The following is a 9971-nucleotide window of genomic DNA, read 5'->3' on the forward strand; positions in this document are numbered from 1 at the left end:
ACCAAATTCTGAATTTCAGTTTCTGAAACTTCTCTTTTCTAGCACTACATACTCTTGTCTTTGACTAGCATGATCCTCTTCAAAATATTTTCTACATATGGTATGTTCTTAAATAAAACACTAGCAAAAATAAGTGTTTTTTTCTCAAGAGCAACATTATCCAAAAGCTCTCTAGACATAAAATTAGAAAGAACCACAGTTGGGTTTTTTCTATTGCTTTGAAAGCCACAGTATCATGAACTTTGTAACAGTTTCTCTACTACCTCTGTTAGAGAGCAGATTTCTGAATCATATTTCTACACTGATCCAGAGAGAAAAAGACAAATGTGACATCAGCTTTAGAAAAATGGGTTGAATTACTATCTGTAATTTCAGATATAAACATCCAGATTCACTGAGTTTGCAAAATTAAGCCTAAAGAACAGACTCACCCTTTCAAGGTATTTATTAAGTACTGCTTCTGGTCTGGCTGGAAATACTTTTTTAAAAAACAATTTGTTGTATTAAATTGTTTCCAGGCAGAGCTAAGAAGCACAGTTATTTTTAAAATTGAAACAACAGCAGATATGTTTTCCTCATGTAGGTTTGGTTCAGATCCTACTCAAGCTTGCAATTTTATCTACTTACTACCACTTTTCCCTTTGTAAGGTATTCTGGTCTACCATGAAAGGAGTCATCATTAACCACCACTATAACAACAATTTTTAAAACATTTTTTTATGTTTAAGCTCATCCTTCAACTACAGAGTTCCTAGGGTATCATAAATTATTTTAATTTCCCACTCCACAGTAAAGGAAATTCTTATATGAATGCAATTCTCTGGTTTCTCTGCCATAGACTCCTCCCATTTTTCTTTTCAACTTGCTGAAAGAAATGTTTCATATCTACTCAAAAAGAAGCATGATCTGTATTTCTGCATGGGAAGTTGTAAGATTTAAAGGAGTAATTACAGACAGATGCTACAATATTCTTGGTATTTTCAACTTATAGAATACTCAGAAAGCTTTGATAGGTCTTTAGAATTTTCACATAACTTGGATTCTGTCCATTTCCTTTATTGTGTGGAAAAAAAACCAACAAACTTCACTGCTTTATTAAGACCTTTAATTTCAAAGATCATCTATTCTCACCCATAATGCAATTAAAAACTCAGTGGACTCCTGAAATGCCGCTTTAAGCAACAACTGCTGAAGACTCAAGAGTTCTAACGCAAAGACAAATGGCTAGGACAGTTTGTGGTGAGAATCTGACAACTAATCAAACACCTGTTTGCAGACTAGACTTTTGAGGCTGGTGAGAATTTTCTTACTTAAATTGCACAAGTTCAGCTTCACTCTGCACAATTCAAATCTTAGACAGCCACCAGTTACAATAATATTGTGGAATCATCTCCAAAATGTCCAGCTCATACAGCTATGTCGATACTTCTGCATATCCAATTTTCTGTCTCCAGGAGTAAATTCCCATGGCAATTTAAGCTGCCCTGCCAGGGCTGCCACGTGCTTGCCCTCCCAGCCATCTATTGTCTCTTCCCCACACCAGTGCTGGTGGATCCATGGGACTGGAGTGAAGCCAGTTCAGGGAGCCTGGCCAGAACTGGATCCTGCAGGGTTAATTTTTGTTCAGTCAGCTCTCTGATATGCAGTTTCCATAGTTTTCTATTACTTGACAAATATCCATCAGGGTAGCATGTGTCAAGAGGATATTTTGTTAAAAAAACAGGTTTTTTTTCCTCTAGTTTGTCAGCAAGATGTGGAAACCAACACATATTTGGTGTCAGAACAGGATTGTTACTGCCTGAAAAAAAAAGGGTACATACTATATTTGGGCTCCCTGTCTGAAGCCTTCACTCGCGTATTTATGCTTTTGGATTTTTAAGAAGGGATAAATTTTATTAAATACAGAAATACTGCTGCAAGGTTACCAGCTCTAGTGTTATTATTGGGCTTTTTCTGTAACACACTTCTGCTGTATCAATTTTCCAAACTAGAAACAAGCACAGCCAAACCATTTGTTAACTTACATCCCATGCTCTCTCATTTTAAGCAAAAAAAAAAACATCTCAGCATTCTCTTTACGTCCTATAACTTCTTCCTAAAACCCAAGATGATGAATGGCACAGAAAATTTTATACATTTTTGGGGGCATCTTAAGCTTTCAAAGTTTTATTATTGGCTCATACCATAGATTGACAGAACCTACTTTAAAGTTACTTAGCTGCTGTAGTCCAAGACTTCCAAGTAACACCATTTTTCTTTTTTTTTATTTTCTTATTTTCACACCTTGCTCTATTCAACAATACTTTTGATATATTCATATGAATAATTTCTCATGCAAATCCAGGCAAATTGAATTAATGTTTCTAGAACAGTCCTTCTTGGCTTTTTTCCTCCAGAGACATCTTATTCTTATACATCAGACCTTTGTTTGCTCTGCTTCTGAAGAGGAAGAACAAACAAGCAAGGTCCCACAACACCATCTGATCTGAAGTGGCACTGCTGCATCTCAGACCTCCTGTCCCTCTATGTGCAACCCCCTCTGCCAGCACTGGCTGTCCCACAGGCAACTAAAGTTTTATCATACTGCTCTCACATGGACATACTGTACCAGTTTCCAATTATTATTTCTTTACTTATTATTTCTTTGTAAGGGGAAAGGAGGTAACTTCTTTTAATGATGCCTTGCCATGCAAAAAAAAAAAAAAATTCAACAATTACAGTTTGTTAAGGGCCTCAGAAGTGAAAGATTAGTATCCTTCAAATAAAAAGGAGCGATGTTAAAATCTTCCTGAGAAACATGGCTCCAACATCTGAGGTGTGTGTACTTTGAGTTAACCTGCTCCTAGGCTGCTTATCTCTGCCCCTGAACTTTGTTCTTCAAAAACATCTTTTGTGTCTCCTTTAGAAGCAAGTTAGATATAAGACATCCATCTATTCTGTTGCAGACATGGAAGAAAGCAACCTCCTCCATTTGTGCAGCAGCCTGCCACTTTCACAAATTGCCTTTGGTAGAGCTCTGCATTTCCTCTTTTAGACTTATATACAGTATTTTTTGTTTGTTTATTTATTCATTTGACTTAGGAGAGGGTTTCTGACTACCAGAAATCGAGTTTGTTATTTCCAAACCATAATTTTTTTTTTATTTAAGGACACATGAATAAAATTCTTCCTGTTTTTTGTGGTACATTATCTGTTCTCTGTCCACACAATAATTGAATATGTGACTGTGTTATTGCTCTGGCAGAGAACTAATCCACTGATAGTTTCATGTATGATTCAACTAGACAGTTGTGTAGATCATTCTGAAAAATAAGCCCTCAGAATTTTAGAACTCTTACAGAATTTACCTCTCCTTTATGCAACCGGTCAAGTTATTCTTCTTATATAGACAATACCACAGGGAGGAAAAAATAATGTTGAGGTGTTAAACTGCGAAAAACAAGGAAAATATAGAAACTACTTCACCTTGAAAACATACTTACCAGATGAATTGTTAAATGAACACCCTAGAGCAGTTCTGATGAATACAGGTGGCAAAGCATGAAGAAGATAAGTAACCTGGAGTTACAGAATTAAATGTTTATGCCATTTGTATAAAAGGAAGTCCAACAAAGGAAGTACATGACAGAAATCTAACTTCAGTAGAGATTTCATAAGTATGACAATATACACATGGTACTTTTTGATCAAGAAAGAATACTGATTGTATTTGCTATTGACTTAAAATCACATCTGACTAGAAACTTAAAATCCAAGAGGTACATTAGATGTGTTTCCCATGTGACACTGATGGATTGCTCAGGGAAAAAATGGCAAATTGGGGATCCATTCTAATTTTCTGATTCAGCTACTCCCACTTCAAAACCAAATTCTGGCAAACTGTGACTCTCAACTGTTCCCCATTAATTTCACTTTGCTGTTTCTGCAAGCTGTATCCAGACAAAACACCTTCCTGATGCTTCAACAAAAATCATTACATTGGAAGAAAAAAATGTCCTTATCTGTTGTGCTAATTCTCTGTCCATGTATTCTTCAACATTTTTCTCTATGGCTACTTTCCAGTGGAGCCAGCTTGCTGATTTAACTAAATAAACCAAGAACTTCAGGTGTATGTGAAACAACCACCCTCACCAGCCACACAGCATTCTCTTTAGGAGGTGTCAGTGAACTCTGCTCTGGACTCAGAGGGACAGGCACATTCATTCTTTGAATACCTTCTAGAGAACCATTAATACTATGACATCCTTCCTTTCCCTCAGCTACTATATCACTGTTCACCATCAAAGGCAGGCACACGTTATAGCAAAACCAGAAGGCACTGAGATACATGAGGGAGGGCCAATTCCATCAGCACAGAAGAGCGTGTTCCCTGTGCTTCATGAAGCAGCACATACACTGATGCATGTGCACAGTGACTCCAGGAGATACACACAGACTGATTTAAATCCAGCTCAGAAGGATGAAGTGCTGGATACTCACACACGGTCTTCAGCATTGGTGGAATTCATTTACTTATGCCCATCACAATAATAGTGCACTACTTAGTGAAATGTATTTCTATTGTGATTTCTTGTTCTTACTGATACTACAATGCAGATTTGTTTGTGTTCTTAAATGAAAGTTTTGCCCACTGCCATCTAAAAGACAAAGTCACAATTTATGGCAAAGAGATCACCTTTTGGCTTTTTGAGAAGTATACTTTAAGGCTTGGAAAGTCATGTATGGCCATTTTTAGTTTTAATAAAAAGACCACTGGCTGGCATCACTTGGAAGAGGAAATGGAAGTCCTTTCCCAAGCTGGTCAAGGAGGACAAACAGATGTCAAGAGAAAAAGCTTGTTTGTGAGTCAAGTCTGTGGAAAACATCAGCAAAACTATCCAGCAGGATGCTGCAAGTGAATATTGGTGTATGGCAAAGGCCCAGAAAAAGTAAATGCAAAAAGCTGGTAAGGGACATTTCACTACTTACGTTTAGACAAAACCAAGAGAAAAGACAGTAATTCAAGTAAAATCCATGTTTGTCTCAAATGATTATTAGCAACGCTGTAGCAGTCTTTAGTAAAGTAACAGCTTAAAGTAGGATTAACAAACAATGCATTTTTTTTCAGTGCAACAAAATCCTGTCGTTCCTTTTCTTTGAAGCGTTAACTACTTTGTAGTCACTGGATTAGAAGACTTGAGTGCTTGCATACTTTCCAGACATGCTGAGCCTAATGACAACTTCCTTTATAAAGCAACAGCCTCACAATGAATAAACAAACTTAAATAGCAAACCATTCTTTGCACAGAGTACATAGTGACAGATGCTATAAATTAGATGGAATACTGTAAGTAGCATTTCTTCCTTCTGATCAACCACACAAAGCAGCAGAGAACATCTATAAAAAGTATTATTATTTTTTTTCAAAAATGAAAGAAAGTTTGCCTAATATTTTTTCTTTGTCTGCAATGTTAAAAAATAAATACAAAGAGACCTTCAAAATAAATTCTCTCAATCAGAAGTATAATAAAAGCTTGAGATGCTGACTGCTTCTAAAAGACATTGTTATTGACTCTAAAATGTGAAATTAAGACTCTGAAAATAAGCCATGAAAAGGACTCCACAAGCCTTCTGTACAGAAGATTGTCGCAGCTATCAAACAAAACTCAGTATTTCTTACTATTCTTTCCTTTTACTCTTCCTTGTCACTGGTTGGTGGACTAAGACTGTCAGTTTCCCAATTAGTGGTCAAACATATTTCCATGCCAATGCCTGAAAGCTGTTCACACCTTAGACAAAGTGCAGTGAGTTTAGAAAAAAGATTAGCTCCTCTGCAAACAACTGAAAACTTACTAAATAGGATTAATTTGCCTTGTCTCTCATCTCATCCTTTTCTTCCAGCATCTTGCATTTCTGTGCTGTTTACAGCAACAAAGAGACTAAGGAGAAAAGTGCCATTCCACTACAAGAGCTTAATTTAATCGAGTCACTCAAGGGGGAAAAAAAAATATCAGTGACAACTCTTGACCCAAAGATAAACTTCGTTACTAAACTAAAACTTAATTAACACTAGAAAGGTTTGATTAAGATTTGACTTAAAAATAGTTAATGTGGTCAATATAATTTATTAAAAGCTATCTGCAAACTCCTTGTACTCAACGAGGTACTGACTTTTATCAGGTGACCTGTGTATAATTACCAAAGCTGAATCTCTTTTATTAAAGTCAGGGTGGAGCTAGAGCTAAATCTTACACAACTTTCAAGATTTAGGTATTTTATAACTTTTTATAGTTCGGTATTTAAAGACATTCGGAAGTAATCCGTACTTGTATTTATTTCTCCACAAACATTGTAGTCTCAGAAATTAGAAAACTTTTTTCTTTTATGAAGTTAGGTTGAAGTTTACAAATTTCAAGGTTTTCAAAATCATAGGCATGAGTTACCATTATGTTTTCATTCCTAGACATCCTGTTGACAGTGTTTTGGTTGTTTCTTTTTTTTTAAACTCTGCATTCTGCATATTTCCCAAGTCACATGAGCATTAACTTCCAGTTGATTAAATGTCCTTTCCTATTTAATGGCAAGGGGACAAAAAAGTCTGCAGGCTGAGTCCATTGTGCATCAACATTTTCAACATTGCCTCTCACCTGGCCATATTCTAAAAGTGAACACTGAAAAGGCTGAAATAACATTTTCAAAAATAAATCTTTAAATGAAATGTAGATTGCAAATCTCTGTTTACCATTAAGCAAATCTAATTAAACAGAAGAATGCCCCTCAACAATAGAGGTACACAAGAATTTATTGCTGTGATTATGGGCTCTCAACCACTGTGCTGCTTATTCAGAGAAGAAAATGGAGTCTCAAACTTCATGCCTATCGAGGTAGAGTGGGTCCACACTTTCTACAGGTGGTTGAGATGATTAATTATCACAAGCCTGTTATAGGGTAGCGCTGTAGAAAATAAAATAAAATAAAATATAATAAAATAAAAGATAAACCTCCAAAACACTTTTAATGGTAATTTTTGACGAGAAGGTTGACATGTCTCCTGAGAGCATATAGAAGCGGACGGGGCAGTACCCTGCCCACAAAAGAGGACGGAGGCACGCTGCCACACTCCCAGCGCCTTTCCGGCCCGTTTTCCCAGCGCCAGGCTGCGCTCCCGGCCAGAGCATCCCGGGACCCCGCACCCCTCCAGCCTGCAGGGAGCCGTGGGGAGACCCTGGGACGGCAAAGAGAGCCTGCCCGTGGCAGATGCACCAGCCTCGGTGCTCTCGAGCAGCCGCGGGGGGCAAAAGAAGGAAGGAAAGAAGGAAGAAAGGAAAGAAGTTCACGGGACGCTTGTGCACACCTTCCTCCCGCTGCATTCGAAAAACAGACCGAGCTGCTCAGGGTAAAGGGAATAAAGCGGGGACGGGGACAGACAATCCGGCATCTCCTCTCACAAGAGTCAGAGGCCGACCGCCATCCTCCCTGCGGCCCCGGGGGATCCCCGGAGCCCGGGACCCCTCAGGAGGGGCCGAGCAGCCTCTTCAAAGGGAGCAATAAAGGCTCTAGGAAAAATAAACGCGACGGGAACTGACCCCAAATCCGCGAACTGTAACATGCCCGCCTCCTGCTCTCGCCCCGGAAAGCTCCCAGACCCCTAGCTTTCTGCTGACCCTCTCCCTTCATGGCAAGGCAACAAATGGCAAGACCCCGGAGCTGAATAACAGGAAATATAGGCATCTGTCACCTCCCGGGGAGAGCTAAATGGATTAGAGAAAGCAACAAAGGGAAGAAAAGCTCTTTCAAACGTGCAATTGATTAACAAGTCCCCTCTAATCTGCAGCATCACTGTTTTTCCTTAAAGACATCATCGGTCTCCTCCAGCACGTCGGTGCAATTAAGTTAAAACCGGGAAAGGCGGGGGAGGAAGGCACTGCTAACCCGCCGAGCTCCCGCGCTGCCCGGTGAGGACAGAACGGGAAGGGTGACAAACCTGGCATGGAAATGGTGCAGCCTTGTCATCTGCTCCCTCAGCCCCTCGGCAAAGACTCCCGGGAAGGACTCTGAGAGGAAGGTTTATCTGCTGCAGAGGGGGAGAGGGCAATTTTCCAGAGAATGGCTTCATGAAAGATCAAAGAGCTGGATCCGGCAGCTCCTACCTCGACGGTGCATTTCACATCCCAGAGAAAACGAAAATGTTAAGCCTCCCCTTTCCTGCTGTGAAAGCACCACACAACTTTGGCGCGAGTGGAGGAGGGAAAAATTTTAAGAAATATCTTTTTAAAAAAGGTATTTATGCGGCTTCTCTAACAAGAACTGTGTCTTACACCATCGTGGCTCTCCAGACCCGCACGTTCCCTCCAGGTCTCTGTAAATCACGGCGCTGCCCTCGGAGATGCCGGACAAAGTGGCATCTCTTCAGCGGCCGCACCGCTGCTGCCACGGCGCCAGGTCAGATGTTAATAGGGATAGTTTATTCAGCCCTAAAAACAATCGCGGAGCTCATTGAACCGCGCGTCCTAGTGTTTCCTGAGCCCACAGTCTGACCTCCTCAATCCCTGAGGGTCGGCCAGGTATACAGAGAAAATGGGACCCTCTAAAACCCGAAAACACACAGAAAGAAATCCCGCCGAGCCTCCATGAGCTGCAAGCACGGCGGCTGCCCCCTCTCCCACTCAACTTTAATCCCCTCGTGGTTCCCGCTGAGATTCTGGCAAGACTCAACGTCCCAAATAATAACACATTATTATAACCATTCCGAGGAGAGTGCTGGAGGGCGGGCAGTGAAGCAGGAAGCTCCACTCATTGCTATTCACCCTCGGCAATAACAAAACCCCGAACTTTTCCTTTGTTTTCTCCTTTTTTTTCCCTCCACCCTGCACCCCCCCACACCCCCCAGCGGCTACCAACCAGCCTTGGAGCTCTGAATCGGCCGAAAAGAGGCACGAAGCGCCTGCTGCCCGACGGGGGCAGAGGCGCGGGGATGCGCTAGGGGTAAAAGTTTTAGCTGCCCTCGCCTCCTGCCAACCCCCGCCCCCTCGAAAAGAACGCAACATCAGGTTTCCATTGTGCCAAGAAGAACAGAGGGGGAAAGAAAAAGAAGGAAGCAAGAAAGAAAGAAAGAAAGAAAAAGAAAAAAGGACGGAGGAAAGAAAACGAGAAATGAAAAAATAAAAGAAAGAGGGAAAATAATTAAAAGAAAAAATATAAGAAAGAAAAAGTTGCCAACATGAATCGTCACCTGGGGATGCTGGAGGCTCCGCCGGTCCCAAATGAACACGCGCAATTCTCCTAGGAACAGGAGCAGCTTTCCCTGCTTCCCCTGTCCCCACACACCCCTTCTGGAAGAGCAGAAGCATCCTCCCCTCCAGGCAGGGGTCCCGCTCCTTACCTGCCGTTCGGAGGAGAAGGAGCGAGGCAGCCGCCAGCAGGAGCAGGAGGCGGCCCGCCGCCCCCCGCAGTCCCGCCGCCGCCGCAGGGTCCATGCTGCCCGCCGGGATGATCCCGCAGAGCCGCAGGGAGCAGCGCCTGCGGGCGGAGAGGGCTCCGGTGGCGCCGCCGCGAACTCGTCCCGGGCACCGCCGCGCCGGCCCTGCGCTGCCGCTAACGGACCGACCCCGACTGGGGGCGGAGGAAGCCGCGCTCCTTTCCCCTCCTCCTCCTCCGCCTCCTCCTCCTCCTCCTTCCCCAGCATCCGAACGTCACCCGGGACCCGGCACAGGGGAGGGGAGCGGCGCCGAGGGGCGGACAGGACAAGGACAGTCCCTTAGCTCCGGCACCCTCTGCCGGGGGCAGCCTCCGGCCCCAGCCCCGGCCCCGGGCGAGTCCGCACACACTCTTCCCTCCGCACTCGATCATCACCAGGAGCCAGCAGGACTTGGGGCCCCCTCTGAAAGGCGAGTCCTGTTCCCAGAAGCCTCAGGAGCCTGCAACCTTCCTCACAAAAACCCCCAGTAAAACAAAAAGAAGCGGGCGAAGGGCACCTCGGCCAAAACCGCTAG

The 9971-nt window shown here is 42.6% G+C and overlaps 1 protein-coding gene across 1 annotated transcript in view; it reads right to left on the minus strand.

Moving 5' to 3' along the window:
- The window catches only part of ROR2 (receptor tyrosine kinase like orphan receptor 2), a 140647-nt gene extending 131071 nt beyond the window's left edge, over positions 1-9576 (minus strand). The window contains exon 1 of the mRNA XM_019005344.1: positions 9362-9576. Coding sequence (XP_018860889.1) covers positions 9362-9455 — 94 coding nt within the window. The 5' untranslated portion in view covers positions 9456-9576. The remainder of the gene's footprint in view (positions 1-9361) is intronic.
- Between the last annotated feature and the right edge of the window lie 395 nt (positions 9577-9971).

This window comes from Parus major, chromosome Z (genome assembly GCF_001522545.3).
Source record: "Parus major isolate Abel chromosome Z, Parus_major1.1, whole genome shotgun sequence".
NCBI classification, from domain to species: Eukaryota; Metazoa; Chordata; class Aves; order Passeriformes; family Paridae; genus Parus; species Parus major.